General features: G+C 41.5%; 1 protein-coding gene across 2 annotated transcripts; it reads left to right on the forward strand.

Moving 5' to 3' along the window:
* Positions 1 to 1,553: 1,553 nt before the first annotated feature.
* PHYH (phytanoyl-CoA 2-hydroxylase) lies at positions 1,554 to 19,683 on the forward strand. Of its 2 annotated transcripts, none has more exons than XM_039519379.1 (9): positions 1,554 to 1,795; positions 7,215 to 7,270; positions 8,217 to 8,327; positions 8,542 to 8,710; positions 9,788 to 9,869; positions 10,991 to 11,172; positions 13,046 to 13,195; positions 14,824 to 14,958; positions 18,432 to 19,683. In XM_039519379.1, exons 1-9 carry the CDS (start codon positions 1,718 to 1,720, stop codon positions 18,483 to 18,485), a joined length of 1,017 nt encoding a protein of 338 aa, XP_039375313.1. In that variant the 5' UTR covers positions 1,554 to 1,717; the 3' UTR covers positions 18,486 to 19,683. The 2 variants fall into 2 exon arrangements, with proteins under 2 accessions (XP_039375313.1, XP_039375314.1); XM_039519380.1 differs by lacking the exon at positions 1,554 to 1,795 and adding an exon at positions 4,079 to 4,096.
* The last annotated feature ends 2,702 nt before the right edge of the window (positions 19,684 to 22,385 follow it).

Genomic DNA, 22,385 nt, shown 5'->3' on the forward strand with positions numbered 1-22,385 from the left:
ACTCAAAGTGGCACCAGACCCTGCCAGAATAACCGATACAAAACCTCCAGACATATCTCCACTGCTACAATGACCAATACCCCCCCAAAACACACGTTTCAAAATCCATGGTCCTTCACATGTCTGTCACATGTGGTGTACCTCATCCAGTGCACTAAATGTCCCTGTAACAGTTATGGGTGGGTGAAACCAAACAATCACTACACTCTTGAATGAACTCACAGAAAAATGATAGACAAACACCATAACACCTATTGAACACTTGTCACAAAAGAGCACTGCATATCTTATCTCTCAGTCCTTGTCCTCAAAGGAAACCTGCACAACACCTTCAAAAGATGAGCCTGGGACCTGAAATTCATAACTTTGCTAGACACTAAAAATCATGGTCTGAATAAAGATTCTGAATTTACAGTTTATTACCACAATCTGTAATCCGCTAACCCCTCTATTTTGATCTATGACTGAAAGGATGAACGGGTCACTTCAGTTTGAATGGTCCTTAGAATATGTGTTAATTACTTTTGCTAAACTACCTGTCCCACCTTGTATTTAGCTGACACTCCGAGTATCTTTTCCCAGACTGGAAGAAGCTCTGAAAGCTCGTCTGTGTCACCAACAGAAGTTGGTCCAATAAAAATTATTGCCTCACCCATCTTGTCCTTCTAATGTCCGGGGACCAACACGGCTACAACAACACTGCAAAGATAAATCATGGTATTCTAAGGACAATGAGTCATAAAAGTACCACTTTTAAATAAATGGAGTGAAACTACATTTACCGTGGCTTACAGGAAGTGGAGTACCATTCAGGCAACCAGAAGAGTAGGTAAGACAAATGTGCGAGCTGCTGTGAGGTGATACACGGACATGTTACGCCTATGTAAACTGACAGGGAATTACTTTAACACCAAAACCATATGTGATAATTATGAACCGTTCTAGGGTGGTGGGTGTGAAATATCATTTCTGACCCAGAAGAGCAGCTTTCGATGGGCATTCGTGGGCTACCCACGAACAGCCTTGTGGAAATGGTGCTGAGCTGTTTCAACCACCCCGCTGTCTCTGCCTCCTATATGGCCACCCCTGCAGCTGGCTCACCCCCGGGGTGATAACGTTGATCCCACTGCTGCTGTCTGGCAGCTCATCTCACCCATCCCTAACCCCAGCCTCCTGCAGCCTCACCCTGATTTAGGGTGTCCAGACAGCAAGCGTGAAAAATCGGGATGGGGGTAATAGGAGCCAATATAAGAAAAAGACCCAAAATCAGGTCTCAGGAGGTATCCGTGTTAGTCCCTATAAAATCAGGACATCTGGTCAACCTACCCGGACTCTGCCTATCTGCCCCCCCTCCAGCTGTCTGACCCCCGGCCCCGCCCATACACACAACCTGGCCTCGGCACAAACTCCGCCCACCTCGCTACTGACCTGTCCTCTTCTAGAGCAAGGCGGCAAGTAAGGGCGGGCAGGCAGACTGAGGGCAGCGGCTTCAGCAGACCTTATTGAGCATGCGCAGATCGTTCACGCATGCGCAGAAGCAGCGATCGCCCGCCTGGCTCGGACGGTATGTAACGCTCCCCTTTTGGGGCGTGCCGGTGGTGGGTGAGGCTCGGGGCCCCGCCCCCGTCTGGGCGGGGCCCGGCGTCGCCCCGCCCACCTCGGCGTTGCAGTCAGAGCCCTGGCTTGTGGCAGTGACAGTTCACCAGCCGCAGGCGCCATGGAGGATGCCGCGGCCGCAGCCCGGCTGGGCACCATCCTACGGCACCTCCGCCCCCGGACGGGCGCTGCCGCCCTCGTATCCTTCCCGAGCCGGGCCGCGGGGTGGGGAGCCGGGGGGGGGGGAGGCAGCCTCGACTGCCCCGTTACTCCCTTCGCCCCTCCTGGAGTCCGCGGCCCAGGCTCCCCCGCGTGTGTCTGGGGTGGGGGCGGAACCCTGGCCTGCCTGCCCCTTCCCGTCCCCCCCCATTGCCTCCCCTCTTCCCACCCCCCTTCAGCCTGGGCTGAGCCCCTCTTCCCTCCTCCCCTTCCTGGGCTGCCTCCCCTCTTCCAACCCCCCCTTCAGCCTGGGCTGCCTTCCCCCTTGTGTGTGTGCCCCCCCCCACCTCCTCTTCAGCCTGGGCTGCCTTCCCCCTTGTGTGTGTGTGCCCCCCCACCTCCTCTTCAGCCTGGGCTGCCTTCACCCTTCCCATTTCCCCCTTCCCGGGCTGCCTCCCCCTTCCTGTCCATCCCTTCCCCAGATTACCTTCCCCCTTGTGTATGTCCTTCCTCCCCACCCCTTCTTGGGCTGCCTTCCACCTTGTGTGTGTGTATGTGTCCCCCACTTCTGCCTGGGCTGCCTTCTGCCAGGGCTGCCTCCCCCACCTTCTGCCTGGACACACACCTGCTGTCACTGTTTTGCCCTGTGATTGTATTAGACTGCAGGGTGGGGGTTATGTCTCTTTCTGTGTACAGTGCTGAGGATGCTGTTCGACTGGGTAAATAACAGTGATTCTACCACCCACTGCAGGCTGGTACCTTTGCCCTTACCCCCTGCAATCATCGCTCCACAGTTGCTTGCTACTTCAGAGAATCATTTTACAGGGAGCAGGGTGTTTGTTACCCTTGTCATGCACCTCCTCCTTCCTTGTGCTTTCTTCCTGAAACTCCAACCCTTTAGCTGCTAGTTGGCCTTTGTACCTGTTACATTTTCCTAAGGGGCATATGACAGCCTTACTATTACTTGGGGTGTTCCCCAGTTTGAAATTGGTTTGGAATTGTTTTTTAAATGCTAGACATGAAAGGGCAGATTTTCAAAGGTGCTCTGCACTATTTGTGCACAGAAATTGCATAGCTATGCAAAGGAGTTCCCGTTTTTGTGTACAGCTACCTGATTTGCTCACATATATACCAGTTTGTGCACACAAATCTGGGAAAGAAAAGAGGCTTGTACATGTTAAGCTTTTGCCTATTTTCCAAGAGTTTGTGGGGGGCTAAATTCTGTGGTACTCAAATTTCATGGTGAATTTCAGACCATGCTGAGATATATGGGCTCAGCCCCATGTGGAAACAAACACAGAAAGGTTATTGGTTAAGTATGTTCTATACTTCTGAAAAGGTCCCTTAAAACATAAGGTCATGGGAGGTGAATGGGAAACTTAGAAGGTTGAAAAACATAAGGTATAGGGCAGAAATGGGATGAGAGGAAGCTTTTTATAGTGATTTATTTTGTATGTGCTACATTTCAACCTAGTGTCTTAAAGGACTGCATGAAGGCTATTAATTATTATCTCTGTTTTACAAGTATGGAAATTGAGGTATGGAAGAGTTATGTAACTGAGCGATGGTGAAATACTTTGTTTTTGCTGCAGTTCAGCTATAATATGTAACTAAATTCACAGCAAAAGTTGGGAGGTCAGCAGCATGCTTTTGAGTAATAATTTGGTGAAGAGATAGTGATAGAGAGGGTCATAAGTCTACAAATATCTGAAGGTTATAGACACCACAGATGGATAGTAATTATTTAGGATGGCATATGAGAAATTTGATTAACTTAAGAATGGGAAATTTAAGCTGCATATCAGAAGAAACTTTCTGTTAGTGAGAAAGGAACAAATTTCTGATGAAAGGTCTAAAACTAGACAGGCAAACTGTAGGGAACAGTTTACATCTGCTGAGTATAGATGGGGTGACCTAATGCTGTAGGTATTTTCCATTATTATTTTTATTATATTTAACATATTTTAGTGCACTTAGGATTCAAACCTGGTTGAGTCCTCTATTGTGCTGGGCATTGTACAGAAATATAACAAATGACAGTCTGCCCCAGAGTTTAGAATTTAAAAGATATGACCCAGCATGAGATAAATGAACAGGTGGGGGAAGTTGAGACTAATGAAAATAAATAGGATGGGACTAGCTGTGCGTGCAATTCTTTTCCATCTTAAACTCTGTGGAGGATTTGAACATGGTTAAAAGGTTGCTTCTCATTGTAGAAAATGTCATTCTCTTTTTTTGTTATTCCCTTCAAGATGGCAAAGCCTCTCTATAGTGACATCGTACATCTCCAGGGTTATGAAAGATTCAGGCAGCCTTGAGACCATCTAACCTAACTCTGAGGGTATGTCTTCACTACTGGCCAGATCGGCGGGTAGCAATCGATTTCTCAGGGATCGATATATTGCGTCTCATCTAGACACGATATATCGATCCCCGAACGCGCTCCTGTCGACTCCGGAACTCCACCAACGCGAACGGCAGTAGCAGAGTCGACATGGGGAGCCGCGGACATCGATCCCGTGCCATGAGGACGGGTAAGTAATTCGATCTAAGGTACTTCGACTTCAGCTACACTATTCACGTAGCTGAAGTTGCGTATCTTAGATCGATTTTCCCCCCCTCCCCCCCGTGTAGACCTGCCCTGAGCTGGTATTGGTGGGCATGCAGATGTATGCATGTGTCTTTTTTTTTGTGTAATAATCCTCTAGTTTATACTTGTGGTGCCAAATCACTTCAGGCTCTGGTCTTGCCAAATTTGATAAGCTAAGCAAAGCTGGTCTTGTCAGCACTTGAATCAGCGACAACTATGAAAAATGCAGGTGCTGCATAAAGTGGTGTTAGTGATTTAGAAGGTGACACTTTTCCCTCTGAGCTTTTTCTGAGCAAATGCTGCAGGAGGTGCTGTCCGTCCGTCCCTCTCCCCCCACCCACCCCCCAAAAAGTGTAAAACTCAGGTCCTGTCCAGCTGTGTTTATTTAAAATTAATCCCACTTCATTTTTTTTCTCCATAGTAGAGAGGCGAACTCCAGTGTCCTGGATAAATTCCCACTGAATGTTACATTCTATGTGCCTAAATGGTTTTATATAGTACAGTAATTCTCAAACTGTGACCCTTGAATCCTGATCGTGTCCAGAGTGAGGTTTTCAAGGATAGAGATAATCCATCAGAAGATTTCTCACGGGCACCTGAATTAAGAAGCTGGAGTACAATATTGCATACAAAAAAGCTACACAAAAGAAAATGTATTTAGGAAATGCCCATTTACTACTGCCCATGCAACTTTAATTCTGCCCCCTTGTGTGTCCAACCTTTGCACTGACTGAGGCAGGGGTTCTGTGGGAAAAATGTGAATTATACAATTCACTGCACCATAATGCAACTGCATAAGGGAGCAGAAGTAAGATTGCACGGGGAACCATAAATTTGGCCTTTCCTAACTTATGAGTGCTTAGCTCTGCAACCAAGATAACTTCTTCAAATGCAGGCTTTTTTGTTTAATTTCATTGGTGTTTTTTATTAAGAATTTATTTTTACTTTTTTTCTTTATGTCCAACTGGAACTCTCGTGCCACTGTGCAACCCCCCCCCCCCAAAAAAAAAAAAACCAAAACCAAAAAAACAACCAAACCTCATCATGCATTATTAGCAGGGTTTGAGGCCTGAACTGTCAGCACTGTGGCATAGAATTCTACCACTTGTTAGTCCTGTAGATCTAGAAACAGGACAAAACCATTATCTTAAAGGGGAGATGGACTGCAGACGTACTTGGTCTGACTCTTTCTCCTCCCCTGACTTCCCATCCTAGGAGGTGGGAGGCTCCTGCCTCATGTGGTGCTCTCAGAGGTAGGGTAGGGTTGGGCTGCTGGGGCCATATCTAGCATTTGGGAGGGGGAGCCCAGCCCTGTACCCACTTGCTAGGAGTTTGTTGAACTGCCCCATGAGGTGCCCGTGAAGGGAAGCATCAGATGCTTGTGCCTTGTGCTTGGTCTGGAGAATGTGATTGTGGGGGAGGGACAGCCTGGCCCATGTCATTCCCTGCTCCAACAGCTGCTCCAAGTAAGGCATGTGCTGCTCTTTTGGTGATAGCGTGGGCCCAGGACTGTAGACTTTGTGCTTGGTTATTATTTTGACATGCTGGTAGCATTTTCCTGAATCTCTTCCACAAGAAAAGGGAAATGATTTTTAACGGTTCATAATTTTGCTTAATCCGAATGGAATTTCAGGAGAGGTACTTCTTTGTCCCTACGCGGAGCTTTTTCCCTGGCAGATTTCAAAATCCCGCTTCACACAATGGAGGTGTTAGAGCTTGTAAAACAAAGCTTTAAGGATTTTTTTATAGCAATGGGAAGTGTTAGGCAACCTAAATGAAGTTGCTGCCAGTGAAGAGCAGTTGAGGAACTATGAATGAGAAGGTTTTATGAAGGTGTCAATCATCAAATACTAAAACAAAAATATTGGAGTCTGTAGTGTTAGATATTTGTTTATTTGGTTTAACATGTGTATTTTCCATGAATAAAATATTCCTGAAGGGAAGTGGGGAGAAAAAGGTATCATGTACCCGGTCCTATTGTTCAAATTAAAGATGAACATACCATTTGTAGCTTCTTTATGTTCTGTGTTCCATTTGGTTTTGTATTTGCGAAGTGTGTGTGCAGGGTCTAGAATTGGTATGGTTTGGGAGTTGTTTGCATTAGTCTTTTACAGGCTTGTCAAAGCCACGCATAGGGTTGAAATTACCTAGGATTTGGTCTTCTCTTGGTATTTCAGTTCATAGATAGTTGCACCATCATGATAAATAATTTTGAGCACATAAATGGCTCCCTGAGGCATTAAAAACCTAACCAAGGACAGCAGAACTTCACATATCCATACTTCACTAATATGCACAAAAATAGAACGATCTATCTCTCAGCAGTGGTCTGATAAGCAGAAATGAGGCTGTAGTAGAATCTCATTCGGTAGTATGTGAGACTTAATTGTTTTACAAATTAAATTATCCATCGCAAAGTATTAACTAATTAAAGCTAAAGTTGTTAAAATATCACAAATTTATTTTACCTCAATTAATCTTCATTGGGTTCTCATAGAGGGCCCTGTCGTGTGGGGTGCTAAGACCCCCCGCATCTCATTTAAGTCAATGAGAGCTGAGAATGCTCAGCACCTCAGGATGGGGCTCTAAGAGGCTGATCTGGCTCCTATTCGGAGTTTTGCATTGACTTTAGCATGTGCAGGATCAGGTATTCTCTATTTTGAGTAGACAGTTTTGCAGCAAAGTAAGAAGTGGGAAGGGGGAGTAGATTCTTGGGGGGGAGGGAAATGGACAACAATCTAAAACAAAATACGTTTTTAATTATTTAACCTGGATTACAACCAAGTATCAGATTCTGGAATTCTAAACCAACTTCAGATCTGATACTCAAGTTATTGTGCTTTATTATTTGCCTTAATTTATGCTCTAGACAACATTTCCTACTTCAACACAAATTGCTTCTGTTAAACACCCAATGGAGTTTCAGTAAGTGACATTTTATTATCTTTCTACTATTACATTTGAAGATTAATTTATCATCTGTATATAATCTTTATTCTTATTTCCATATCTCTTCTTGTGAATTATAGAAGACATGTTGATTAGAAGTCTTCATCTAGTTTCAAATCTTGCAAGGATATTTTCTGAGCTGCTTAATTTGGCTTAATAAAGTAACTTAGAGCTTGATCTTGAAAATGTGAATAGTTTGACTTCAAGGGTCTGTTTACATAAGTACTGTTTCTATGAGTAAGAATATTGAAGATCAGACATCACCTTTCCACTCCCTCTTTTTGACAAGGTATATCTTTTGCCTCAAAATATTTCCCATTTACAAATGGGAAAAACAGTTGTGCTGAATAATCATGTAATGCATTGGATATACTCAACAGGATTAAAGTACAGGTGTATCTTGTGAAAGGGCTCATTTCCTCTACACGTCTCCTCATGGCGTATTGTGTGCATCTTATCCTACTTCTAGTCATGTTGTTCCACCCAAAACTGCAAATTTCTGAGGACTGGGCCATTTCTGTGTATTCTATATAAACTGTCACACACACATCTCTGGAGTTGTATACAAATATTAACTCATAGTAGAAATTACTGTATAAATTATTTTTTCTACTGGAGATAAAAACTTCACGTTGAGAGAATAATTCTCTCCATTTTTAAAATTATTTTTCTGACTATTTGATTTCACAGAGCAGATTGTAAGACCAATGTATGTGTTTTGGTTTTTTCTTTTTGTTTTGGTTACATCTTTTGAGGCTTGTTCTAATCTACATTAACTACTGAGAGTCTGCAGATAATTTTTGACAGAAGAAAATTAAATACGTTCTGTTAACTTCGTCCTCTTCCTTTCAGGTCACTGCTGAGAAAATTCTCATCAGATTGCTTTTTGTTGAGCCTTCTAATTTCTCTTGTTTCTTTGTAGTTACACCCTGGACAATAACCTTTTAACTCCAGAGCAGAGGCACTTTTATGATGAAAATGGTTACCTGGTCATTAAAAACCTGGTTTCTGGTGAAGACATTGAGCGTTTCAGGTACAGAACAGCTGTTTTGCTAGACAGAATCATATTGATATTTAGTAATGCTGTGAGGCTTTTTGAAACAGCATGAACTTGGGTTCTCCTAAAATGGAAGCATTTTATTAACAAATAACTTATTCCTTCATTTAAACAAAATGTTTTGGTATAATAAAATGGTAGAATGTGTGTTTGAAATTTTTTTTAACTGTGTTTTTTTTTTTCTTTCTAGAAATGAATTTGCAAAGATCTGTAAAAAGGAGGTACAAGTGCCCGGCTTAATCATAATGAGGGATGTGGCCATTGCTAAATCAGAGTTTGTTCCAGATCAAAAAGCAGTTACTAAAATACAGGATTTTCAGGAAGATGAAGAGCTCTTCAGATATTGTACCATGCCTCAGGTAAAAAGGGAAAATCCTGGTGTACGTTTGTTTTAAGTATATGCCCATGAAAAGTAACTGAAATCACTTCCTATAATTTTTCTTAAAACAACAAGAGGAATCTGTGTGAGTTCTCAGAATAACCAACTGAATTTTCATGTTTAGATATTTAGATGCAGCTTAACTTAAGGCTCTGTACAAGTTTAGAAAGCTTATGTTAATGCTCAATGTGAATATTTTTTGCTATTCCTCACATTCCTCTTCCACATGTATGGCAATGGATGATGGCGTATTAAGGTGACCAGACAGCAAATGTGAAAAATCGGGACAGGGGGTGCAGGGTAATAGGAGCCTATATAAGAAAAAGACCCAAAAATTGGGACTGTCCCTATGAAATCGGGACATCTGGTCACCCTATGGTGTATGGAAGTGATCTTTGGAAAAGAAATAAGTCTATTTAAAATGCAGTTGCTGTATAAATAAATCCTCTTTGTAATCAGATTGTATTGCACATATCAACCTAAAACCAGATAATGTTGCTTTTGAAGGACACTTATCTTGCAGACTAATTTAGAAAAGCACAGATAAATACACAGAATATGTTGTTGTTCTTCTGTCATTGCTCTAGCCAGGTATAAGTATATGTGAGTTCACATTTTCTTAACCACTTTCATAGCAGCAGACACTGCAGCTAGGTCTACACTAGGAATGCTTTGCTGATATAGCTATACTAATATGCCAGACTTAGTGCAGTGCTCCTAGCATGGATGCAATTTATAGTGGCAAAACTGTGCTTTTACATATGTTATTCCAACACTTTTCTCTCGCCTCACCCCCAGCTGAGCAAAGTAAGCTATAACCGCAAAAGTGCATTTGTGCTTGAATAACTGTGTCTACACTAGAGGCTTTTGCCTAGCACAGCTATGTCGGTCATAAAGCGCACCTCATCATACCCCAGACCAACGTACTTATTCAGGAAAAAGTTTGTAGTGTATACTTGGCTTACATGATGTGTGGTGATCAGTTTTGGTTTGATTGTAATATATATTGCAGTGTAAACATCTAACTTTTTTCCTAATATATGTTCTACACCTTTAGATCCTAAAATACGTTGAGTGCTTCACAGGGCCAAACATCATGGCCATGCACACGATGTTGATAAATAAACCTCCAGATTCTGGTAAGGGACACTTGTGTGAGGAAGAAATAAGGACTTTTATTTTGTATAAAGGGGACATGATCTAGTTTTTAAAAAAACACAAAAAAACAAATGTCTAAGATATTAAAAATGTTACCCTATTAATTTTAAAAATTCTTTTGGTTTGAATAAGAGTAACATTCATTTTGACAATTAAAATAGTCTTGTTTCACTTTCTGGCTGTTAGGCTCCGATGCAGCAATGTACACATGCCTAACTTAGCATGTCAGTAGTCTCATGTAGTGAATCATGGCTCTGTGTTTAGGATCTAGCCCTTAGCAGCCTGCATTGGGTACTCAGCAGCTCTCATTGACCTCCGTTGAACAGAATAGAGGAAGAGTGTCCTTCAGCTATACAACATACACTCTCTTTGGACTGAGAGTTTAGATACAGTATGTCAAATTTAGTTTAGAAATGTAGATAGTGACCTCAGTGCAAGCTGCTGGGTGCTCTGAACTCTTGAAAATCTGGACATTTAAGTGCCAAAATATGGATTTAGAAGCCTAACTTTTGGCTCCTGTTTTTGAAATCTTGACATTAAGATGTATGAGATTAGTGAGGTTTGTAGTACTTTAGATGAAGTAATGGTTTCTAAAGAGACTTTTATTCTGGATACACTATTATGGGTTCATAATATTCAGATATATGCTACTTTTATTATTCACAATGATCTTGCTTTGTATTTTCAGCAGATATTATGTCAAAAAATTAAAGTACTTAGTTCATACATACCATCAACCCTCTCACCCTAGTTAAAAAATACAGAAGGGCTACAAAATAGGAGTTTAGAAACATAGTAGGAAATGGTTGATAGCCTTGGTCCATGTGGAATGTTATTTAAACAGCACAAACTACAATTTTAAAAAAGTTGATAAAATTAATAAGCAGCAAAGGCAGAAGTAACCTGTTGGAAATACAATGGATTTCAGTGTTTGTTCTGATGCCCCCTGAATATAGCTGTTCTTTTGATCAAATGCAGAGCAGGACTAATTCTTGCAGCATGCCCTGTCCCCTCAGTGGAATTGAACAGTGAGAAATCTTTGTTTAGTATAAAACAATTGAATTTTTTTTTCTTATTCAAACTCTCTTCTCTTTTATTCCAGGCAAGAAGAGCTCTCGCCATCCCATGCATCAGGATTTGCACTACTTTCCATTCCGGCCTGCAGATCTCATTGTGTGTTCCTGGACTGCCATGGAGCGGATAGATCGCAGCAATGGCTGCCTGGTTGTTTTGCCAGGAACACACAAGGGTTCCTTGAAGCAACATGATTATCCTGATTGGGAGGTAGATCTGCATGTGGGATTAATGTGGTCTGCATTTTGGAGTTGGTGGAGGCAAGGGGATTTGTTTTTTGGTTCGCAACAGAGTTGGTGAAAATTAGTCAAGTTTTACAAGGCAATTATGAATATTCTCTTTTTCTTGGTCAAAACCTTTTCATGTCTCTGAAGTTCTTCCACGTCTAATCTTGTGACAGTGTATGCTTACTGGGGCAGGGACTGACTTCCTCTGTAACTGGAAAGTGCCTAGCTTGTGGTGGGTGCTTCTGCAATCAGAGTAATAATGATTGTAATGTGTGTGCTTCACATGCCCTGTAGACAGCTGCACAAGTCAGCTGTTCACTAGGCTGACCTAGCCAAGGTCATTCCAGCAAACAGTAGGGCAATGGAAGGAGCCCACCCATATGCAAATATTGAGAAGGCATTGTGATTGCTTAGTGGCTCCCTGGTGTTGTTTCATGGCATTTAGGTGTGTTAGTGTCAGATTCTATCCCTGGGGGAGAGAGGAGTTTGGCCACCTATGGGCTATGCAGCTACCTCTGGAGGGTTGAGGATATTCTCCCCAGCACTCCATTGTCACAATGTCTTGACAGACTATTAACCTCTGTCAAGCTGTTTAGCAGATATGGATGCAGTGTTGTAGCTGTGTTGGTCCCAGGATATTAGAGAGAAGGCGGGTGAGGTAATACATTTTATTGGATCAACTTCTGTTGGTGAGAGAGACAAGCTTTTGAGCTTGCACTGTAAGCTCAAAAGCTTGTCTCTCTCACCAACAGAAGTTGATCCAATAAAATGTATTACCTCACCCACCTTGTCTAGCATATACAAAAGAATCTAGGGCCTAAAAGGTTTTGTAAGTACATGTTTATCTTCCTAAGGCAATTGGGAGCACCACACATCCATTTCATATGCATGTCATATTTTTGTATCTTAGCAAAATGTGCATCCCTCATTAGGGTGATGTAGAAGCTGAAGCTTTTGAAAATTAAGGTGTTTTTTTTTTCTTATCCGAGTAATGTTCTTGAACAGAACATTTTCTCAAAGCAAAAAGTTGTTTTCTCATTTAGTATAAATAAAAGACCAACTGAACTTTAGCAGACTTTTTCTGTTCCACACAAAATATCCTTTTGCTGGAATTTTTCATGGCTTTTATTCAAACCAAAGTCAGTCTTTGAAATCTGGGAGAGAGTGCTTCCTTACCCAAGTGCAAGACTATGGTACTGGACATTATTCATTTCTGGATCAATGTGCTTTTTGGAAGCTCGAACATAAATGCACCAGAGTTCTCTGTAGTGGGTTAGGTACTCTGAATGACAGGGTGCATTGTTACATTTCAGACACACACTGTGGTGTCCGTGTCCAGGAAGTTTTCAGTTATAAGTAACAAGCCTTTTCCATCACGCTGACCGCTCATTCCAATCTGTCCTCTTAAAGCAGAAAACAAACATTATGGCATCAAATATAGTTGTCTGAAGTGAACATTTCAGAGGGACTTGGAAGCTATTATAGGTCAAAAGAAAGCAAATGAAGAATGTGGAATGTGAATGTCATGTAAGACTAGAATCTTGTTTCTTTTCAAGGAATTCAGATTCGGATATTGGGATCTGAACAGCCCGTTAGGCCGAGCCCCTGGGGCCCAAGTCAGCTGGCATGGGCCAGCCATGGGTTTTTAAATGCAGTGCAGACATGTCCTTAGCGGCTGAGCTAGACTTGGGCTTTTAGGGGTGAGAAGATTCAAAGGTGAATAGGCAGACTCTCAGGCAAGCGTATTGCATACTTTGGATTCTTATCTGAAAGAAAGTTGAACAGTGCAGATTTTTGTCCACATTAAGACACAGTAGTTTTAATAATTATCCCATGATGTAAACTCTGTTTTTTAGGGTGGTGTTAACAAGATGTACCATGGGGTGCGTGATTACAACAAAAACCTTCCCAGGGTTCACCTTGTTATGGAGAAGGGAGACACAGTATTCTTCCATCCCTTGTTGATTCATGGCTCTGGAATGAACAGAACTCAAGGCTTCCGGAAGGTAGGAAACCATTTCAAGCCCCCCTCCAAATTTATGGAGATTGTATAGTCTCTTGCATATGAATAGATTTTTGTAATCTTATTTTTTGTTTTGGTTTTATAGATTTCTGGTGTAATTTTGCTGTAATGATAATCTTGGATAATTAGTTTTGGAAAAATTATGTAACCCTGCGTTACATTTCTTGGTAGGCGTACGTTGCAGCTCTGACTCAGGGAAGTGATTAAACATGTGCATTCCTTAATCGGGACCTTTAAAAAACATGTTGGTGGACAGTTTTGGATTCTTCTTGTTTGCTTCTGCACAAGGTTTCTTCCTCAGTCCTGACCAGCTGTGAATGAAATTTTTGTCATTGTCTTCTCTGAGGACCGGAGGCCACTGCAATCTGATTTTAACAGCATAATTTAATTATGAATTACCTGTATACATGCATACCTGCATAGCACTTTACTGAAAAAGTAAATGGAGTTATACTGCACTCTACTCTAAGGGCATGTCTACACTTACCAGGGATCAACGCTGTGGTGATCGATGCACCGGGGGGTCGATTTAGTGGGTCTAGTGAAGAACCGCTAAATCGACCACAGATCGTTCTCCCGTCGACTCCAGTACTCCCCTTACTCTTCTCATTCCAGTGAAATCAATGGGAGAGCGTCTCCAGTAGACCCAGTGCTGTGTAGACACCACAGTAGACCTAAGCTACGTCGACTCCAGCTATGTTAAGCTAAGGTCGACTTACCCCCGTAGTGTAGACAAGGCCTAACTGACTGTAGAATCAGACAAAGAATTTAGGAAGAAGGGCATAGCTATGCTGAAAACAGTGTGTGCTGATGTGCACTAACTGAGAATCTGGCCCATTGACTTTATTTATAGTGAAATGGAGCGATAGTTATAAATTGTTTTATAAAAACCTAGAGTGTTATGAGGGTTCTTGTTTAACACCTTCCATTAGCCTCCTACAGAGCTAAATAAGAAGGAAGAGTAATATGCAATGTTATGGCTGTTGATCCTATAATAATAGAGAGATGGTGAGTGAAGCAGTATCTTTTATTGAACCAACTTCTGTTGGTGAGAGAGAAACATTTGAGCTTACTATCACTACTCCAATTCCATCAGCAGTATAGAACTTGGGTTTTCCTTGGAGGTCTCTTATCCAAGTACCCACCCAACACAATTCTGTTTAAGGTTGAGATCAACACACAAGATTGCGTAACTGTGGAAAAAAGCAGTTCACTTTGCTAGTGCGCTTTGTGTTTTCCTTGATGATGAATGTCTTTTTTTTTTTTCCTCCTCCCAGTCCAGCTTACCCTTTCAGAGCAGTCATAATTATGTCTTTATCATGTGCAATTTCACAAAATGGGTGCTTTGACCTCACCGCATGAGTGAGGAGAAGATGGAAAAAGTGATTCATTAAGCTTACGTTATTGTGCAAGTTTTCTGTGTGAATCTCTAGCAAGATTTTTTTTTCCAAGTGAACATTTCCAAAAGCCTGAGAAACAGAGAAAATATTCAAATTTGGTTACAATGGTGATATTTGCATTTAAGATAGTGGGGTGTTAATACAGGTCACTGATCAACAATTCTTGACTTGCGAGCTGTGTTGTGATTTACTCCTGACTTTCTTCATGCAGGCGATATCTTGTCACTATGCTAGTGCAGATTGCCACTATATTGAAGTCAAGGGCACGAGTCAAGAAAACATTGAGAAAGAAGTTGTAGAAATTGCACAAAGAAAATATGGTGTGAGCACGCCTATCACTCTGAAGGTAAGCTTAAAAGTGTCCTGCAACAACAGTATATTACACACTAACTCTATTTACACAGCAAAGGGTTAGTTACATTTTACTTCTATAAGTATCTGTTTACTACTTGTGCTTTTTATAATAGTTTTAATTGCATCAACCCATCCAATCATATATAACACTGTGGGTTTAAGTAGGACTGATCCTGGGTCTAAGCAGATACTTATCTGAGGGGGAAAAAAATCCTGATTTCCTTTGGAAGACAATTGTTATGGTGGCTGGCAGATTTAGTTGTTGTTAATCACACCTTTTATTAAAGCACCTTTCTCTAACTGGTTTAACTGTTTTGTGTGGAATGGCAGAGCTACCTTAGGAAATGATAGGGATAGTGCTAATGAGGTGATCCCCTATATGGCAGTGTGGATACAGATTTCATATTGCTAGCAATACTCCTCCTTCTAAGGTTGACAGTGTGGGTGAATATCTAAAAAAATTTTAAAAGCTCTTTTCAGTTACATGTGGACTGCACAGAATGGATATTAGCAGCTAGAAGGTACTTGCCCTCCTAATTTGCAGATGCAGTTTTTTTGTACTTGTTAGCAACAGGCTGAATGCTACTATGTTCAGAAAAATAAGATTAGTGCATGGTTATAGGATTAGGGCAAAATTCTGTCTTCAGGTAATGGGTGCGACTCCTGTTTGAAATCACTACTTACACCCATATATCTGATGGCAAACATTGACTCATTTTAATATAATCCAGTAGCAACCACTTAAACTTGGAGTATTTTGAGGGAGTGGATGCATGGGAGGTATTCCTTTGTGCTCTGATCCATTCCAAAAATAACGAATGCAGCAAGTTCTTCTCAAATCCGCAGTACAAAAATCTGGTTTCTACAGTGGGGTGACAACTGGAGTGGGTTAAATCCAACTATTGTTTTGGGTTTTGGTGCCACCTAATCTTCCAAACTCAGATCTGCTGCATTTCTAAACCACCAATCAATATAGTATCTGGGGTTAGATTTAAAAAAAAAAAAAATTAGGCACATAGTGGACTTCTCAAAAGCAGCTAACTCCTATTGGAAATCAATGGGTGTTAGGCAGCAAGGCGCTTTTGAAAATCTCACTAGGTGCCTTTCTGCATCTTTAGGCCCCTAAGTATCTAGGGACAGATTTTTAAATACACCTCTACCCTGATATAATGTGACCCGATGTAACACAAATTCGGATATAACACGGTAAAGCAGCGCTCCAGGGGTGGGGGTGGGGGCGAGCTGCGCACTCCGATGGATCAAAGCAAGTTCGATATAACGTGGTTTCACCTATAACGTGGTAAGGTTCTTTTGGGGTTTTTTTGGCCCCCGAGAACAGCGTTATGTCGAGTTAGAAGTGTATATTTATCTGCAAAGCGTAAGTCTGCTTTGCCTTTGACTCCTGCATTACTAGTTATACACTGATATTTTGAGTGTTAATGTAGGAACAGTTACTTGTTTAAATGAGCAGTTTCTATAGTTTGCTTGCTTACATTGATAACCCTTTACATCTAAATTAATTCAGTGCATTTCACCATTACTCCTGGGGGAATTCTGCGCCACTGCGCAGGCACAGAAATCAGATTATCCGCAGATTTCTTTGCTTCCCCACAGAAAAATGGGGAAGCAACAAAATCTGCAGGTGACGTGCCACTTCCCCGGCAACCCGGTCCCGGGCGCATCTGTTCGAGCGCCTGGAGCAGCTGGGAGAGGTGTAACAGCAGGGAGTGGGTATGTGTGTGTGCTGGGTGTGTGTGAAGACATTAATCAATGCCAGGGGGTGGTGCTGTGCGTGCAAGTGAGAAACTCTGTCCCTCGCACGCACCCGGCATGGACGGGTAGGGCTTGTGGGCTTGAGGCAGGCCCCTGAGGAAGAGCAGAAATGTAGCAGCCTGCCTACGTAGGTGTTAATGATCCTATTGTTAGTTGTTCCCGTTCTTAGTCAATTCCCCCTAGGAGCATAAAACACATGTAAAGGTTTTAAGGCTCCTTTACATTGCCAGAGTGGTGTAAAGGAGCCTTATTGTAAACATCGTCAGGGAGATCTGTGTGCTTTCTTGCTCTTCTTTTTTTTTTTTTTTTTTCTGTGCCAGAGTGGCACAGTGGTTACAACTCAGGATCTGTTTTACTTACCCATTTAAAAAAAAAAAAAAAGACTGAGAGCAAATAAAATATCAGCCCAAAGTAGCCCCTCTGGATTATAGCTGGAATGCAGGGTATGAGGTTACCAAGTATTTGTAACTTAACTTTCATGTGTTTAGGAAATACTGGATAGTTATTGTGACTATTTATTTCCTGTATTGTAGTTGAAACAAATTACCAACATAATTGAAACTGGTGTGATTTATATTGCATTATTTTGACAAATTAAATATGCAGAATTTTGCAGAACTTTTTATTTTTTGGCACAGAATTCCCCCAGGAGTACACCATTCTTCAAATCTGTTTTAATCAGATTTTAAGCTTCCTCTGAAGAATGCTTAGCACTTAGTTCATGCCTGTAAATGCTTTGAAGATTAAAAATAACTAATCCATGCAGCATCTCCAAATATTCCCATATGGAAGCTGAGGTAGAGAGGTTGCATGACTCGCCCAGGGCAAGAGTGAGTTGCTATCAGAACTGCAGTCAAAGCTGACTTAATAGCTGAGTTCTGTGCTCAGCCTCAGCCCATCACTCCTCCCCCCCCTGCTATCTCATCAATTGGCACCACTGTGACTCTTTGCTTTGTGATAGCAATCATGATAAACAATCATTCCTTGCTCTTTAATTGTCTAAAGTGAAAAGTGAGAAAGTTCCTATTTGCAGTTGATATTGGTCCACTGAATTCTGTTTTAAATCTGTTCCCTCCCTACTTTCTGTGTGGTGCATAAGTAGTAGCATTGCATGCCTACATAATGTTCATTGCCAGCAGTAGATGGACTTTGAGAAATCCCTTGTGCTTTTTGAATTGTAGAGAAGATAGGAGCAATTGAAAATGCATTGAGGAGGCATAATATAATGTGTACAAGAAAATGAGAAGGAATGTTTATTTTTCCTTGTCATCTGGCTTTCTCTATTTGCAATATAAGGCTGATTCTCGCCAGGAACATTATTTTTAAATGTGACAGCTTTGTGGTTTTGGTTCAATAATTTCAGTGTAGTGCTGTTCATGTATCTCTTCCTGTTGCTGCCTTTCTTGATTGCCTTTTATGCATCATGCAATTCATATAAATCTCACAGATGAATTCATCTTTTTGGTGATCTTCAATATTTTTGTTTGACGTTAATAAATTATAATGCAACAAATGGTAATGTGTTCAGAGCCTATGGATTTGGAGGGAAGATCAATAATTTTGTTGATGTTGTACTTTGTTGTTTTTTAAAATATGTATGTAAGTAGAGAGAATTATTTCTGAAGACAGCAGAAGTTAACATTGTGTCCTGGTTTGTGTAATAAGCTCTTCTGTCTTTGCTCTTTTTTTTAGGATACTTGGATGATACGAGGGCGGCTTGTAAAAGGAGAAAGAACTAATCTTTAGAATAGTTTTTTGATGGCAGAGTTAGAAAAATGTGTGCCTGAGTATTGTGTTCCCTGATCAGAAACCACGATCCTCACAAATTTGCATTTGCTTTTTTTGTTTGAATTTATTCAAATATTGTACCAAATGTTCATTTACAACAAAATATTGTAATATGAATGCACTGAAGTTTAACAAAATTTAGCTAATATACTTAGCATATTTTTAACCTATTCACTACAGTAAATACTTCTATTTTTGTAATTTTAAAAATCATTTGTTTTAAAATCCACTGTTTGTTAAATGGATGAGAACTCCCATAAGATCAGCTCTTTAAATACTCATCACTGTGTTACTTAAGAACCAATTTGAATTCAGATTCTATCCTGATGTAATTTTGGGCTGCTGTTAATGTAACTCTTATGCTAACTCATGGCTCTAGTGAGTGTAAACCTGGGTGGAAAAGACCAATAGCATCATCTAGCCCTTTCCCCTTGTTGGAGCATGACTGTGCATTTTCTAGTCCTTTGTCTAGTTTATTAAATGTCTGAAGCGATTGTGCTTTTACCAGTTCCTTTGGGAGGCTATTGCGGAGTCTAATGGATCTCACTGCCAAGAAGTCTTTCCTAATATTTAGCCTACCTTTCCCTTCTTCAACTTTCTACCATTACTCCCTATCATCCTAAATAATTCTTTCCTTGTTACTTATGCGTCAAATAATAAGACTTAGTGTGTGCATGGAATTCACAGTAACTATCAGCATGTACTATATTGAAATGAACACAATTTGGAGGAAAATGGCCCTTTCCCTAAAAGACATGTAATATTCTGATCGGAAGCAAAGCAATTTTAACTGTGGTATAGTCATCGCTGGAACAGTGGTTATCTCTGTGGACAATGAATTCATTTGAAACTGATTGTGTGGGGTTGAGTAACTTATCTTTAACCTTACTTGCATCCTTTCCCATTTTTAAACAACTGAGAAGGGGTTTCCTCTTTTGAAGCTGGCATTTGTAGGGGTAGGCTAGGTAGTTGACTCCAGTGCAGGAAAGTTATACAAAATGAAAGAAAATAAAAATTGGAAGAATGGGGATGCTCATAATTATCACAGGGCATAATATCTGTGGTGTATTGAAATGCAATTGTTTTTAAATCATTTTGTTTCAAAAATAAAAATGTTTTTTTGAAATACAGATTAAACTAGAGCTAAAACCAAGTATCATGGGTGCATTGTTGTATTATTTGTACATATTAGATAGTCTGGTGACAGATCTATAGAAAACCCTTATGACAGAAAGATTGTGGCTTGTGGTGATTGATCTCTGTCAATTTCATGATCCTTTTAAGAGGTAGCCTTAAAACTATTCCATAAATAGTTAAAATATGCTTAACCTGAAAACATGGAAACCATTTTTCTATGGCATCTTTGTGCCTGATCCAGAGCCCACTGAATTTCTCTAGTGGAGCCCTCTTCAATTAATGGGAGTCTCTGACTTCAGTAGGCTTTGGATCAGACCTTTTCTAACTACCTTCATGGGATCTTTGTGGTGACATCTGACAGCAACATCTTAAAGACAAGATTCACTAGCAGACTTGATTCTTTACAGCTGTGTGCATGTAACTTAGCTGACAGCAGAGGGAGCTGTGGTCATGGAAGAGCTGCAGATTTTCTCAAATTCCCAGTTAACTCCATCTTTAAAAAAAGGTTTGCTAAGTTTTGAGTTAAATTTATCACTTCAGGGAAAACCCCTTAAGCGAACATTTACATTTTTACAGAATCCTGTAACTTTGAATTTGCAGCCAAAATGATTTTTATGTTCCTTAAAGAGTATGGAAAGACACAGCTAAGGTCAACTAGTCCTCTATAATCTAAACTCAGCCCTTCTACTACCTGTGAACCACTAGAGTTAGACACAATGGCAAAATGCCCATTGACTTCAGTGGGAGCTGGCGTGAGCCTCGAATTGTGTGTGCACACATGATATTGTAGGCTGCAACTGTTAACACTTTTCATTAAGCTAATTTAGCCTTCATCAGGGATTGCACACAGTTATATCATTTAAACCATCCCTGTGCCATGCAAGTATCCATTCCGTGAATCCCACCCTCAGATGCTTATTTCTCCCCATTCGTTGTGCTGGGAGCCAAGGCACCTAACTCAGGCTTTGTGAATCCCAGTGATTTTTCTAGTTGCCCAAAAGTGAGATGTTGCCATGTTTCCTTGTGACTCTTGTCTGGAGTAGATCAGGTCACCAAAATAGCATATGAGAGGTCGTCATTCACTGTGTACGCAATACCAGAATGAAGCCAGTGAGAAAATGCTTGTTGGCAATTTACAGTGCTGCAACTTTCTTGCTCAGGGGGTGAAAAAACGCTCCCCTGAACGCAGCAAGTTTCAGCACTGTAAAGTGCCAGTGTAGACAGTGCACCAGCGCTGGGAGCTATCTATGCCTCTTGTGAAGGTGGTTTTGCCTTGTGTGCTGCGACCACACAAGCCATGTTAAAGCACTGCCAGTGTAGACTAGCCCTTAGTCACTGAAGCAGTGACTCTCTCCCAGGTGAGTGCCTCCTACCCCCGGGCTGGGCTATAAAGTCATATTTTCTCCTTTTCTAACCCCTGTCCCCAATGACTAATTAAGCATTGTATACAAAGTGAAGCAGCTTCAATAGGCAAGACTGAGATACCCCATAGCTCATAGAATATCAGGGTTGGAAGGGACCTCATTCCAGCCAGGGCTTTGTCAAGCCTGACCTTAAAAACCTCTAAAAAAAGAGATTCCACTCCCTCCCTAGGTAACCCATTCCAGTGCTTCACCACCCTCTTAGTGAAAAAGTTTTTCCTAATATCTAACCTAAATCTCCCCCACTGCAACTTGAGACCATTACTCCTTGTTCTGTCATCTGGTACCACCGAGAACAGTCTAGATCCATCCTCTTTGGAACCCTCTTTCAGGTAGTTGAAAGCAGCTATCAAATCCCACCTCATTCCTCTCTTCTGTAGACTAAACAATCCCAGTTCCCTCAGCCTCTCCTCATAAGTCATGTGCTCCAGCCCCCTAATAATTTTTGTTGCCCTCTGCTGGACTTTCCAATTTTTCCACATCCTTCTTGTAGTGTGGGGCCCAAAACTGGACACAGTACTCCAGATGAGTCCTCACCAGCCTCTAATAGAGAGGAATGATCACATCCCTTGATCTGCTGGCAATCCCCCTACTTATACAGCCCCAAATGCCATTTGCCTTCTTGGCAACAAGGGCACACCGTTGACTTATATCCAGCTTCTCGTCCACTGTAACCCCTAGGTCCTTTTCTGCAGAACTGCTGCCTAGCCATTCAATCCCTAGTCTGTAGCAGTGCATGGGATTCTTCCATCCTAAGTGCAGGACTCTGCACTTGTCCTTGTTGAACCTCATCAGGTTTCTGTTGGCCCAATCCTCTAATTTGTTTAGGTCCCTCTGTATCGTATCCCTACCTTCCAGCGTATCTACCACTCCTTCCAGTTTAGTATCATCTGCAAACTTGCTGAGGGTGCAGTCCATGCCATCCTCCAGATCATTAATGAAGATATTGAACAAAACTGGCCCAAGGGTCAACCCTTTGGGCACTCTGCTTGATACCCGCTGCCAACTAGACATGGAACTGTTGATCACTACCCATTGAGCCAGCTTTCTATCCACCTTATAGTCCATTCATCCAGCCCATACTTCTTTAACTTGCTGGCAAGTATACTGTGGGAGACCATATCAAAAGTTTTGCTAAAGACAAGGAATAACACTTCCACGGCTTTTCCCTCATCCACAGAGCTGGTTATCTCGTCATAGAAGGCAATTAGGTTAGTCAGGCATGACTTGCCCTTGGTGAATCCATGCTGACTGACTGAGCCGCGATCGGCCAGACCTGCGGACAGGGCAGGTAAACACA

This window comes from Mauremys reevesii, linkage group 1 (genome assembly GCF_016161935.1).
Source record: "Mauremys reevesii isolate NIE-2019 linkage group 1, ASM1616193v1, whole genome shotgun sequence".
NCBI classification, from domain to species: domain Eukaryota; kingdom Metazoa; phylum Chordata; order Testudines; family Geoemydidae; genus Mauremys; species Mauremys reevesii.

Coding starts and splice junctions, on each gene's coding strand:
- PHYH (XM_039519379.1), top strand. CDS start 1,718: ATGGAGGATGCCGCGGCCGCAGCCCGGCTGGGCACCATCCTACGGCAC. Junction 8,328..8,541: donor GAAGACATTGAGCGTTTCAG/GTACAGAACAGC, acceptor TTTTCTTTCTAG/AAATGAATTTGCAAAGATCT. Junction 13,196..14,823: donor GAACTCAAGGCTTCCGGAAG/GTAGGAAACCAT, acceptor TTCTTCATGCAG/GCGATATCTTGTCACTATGC.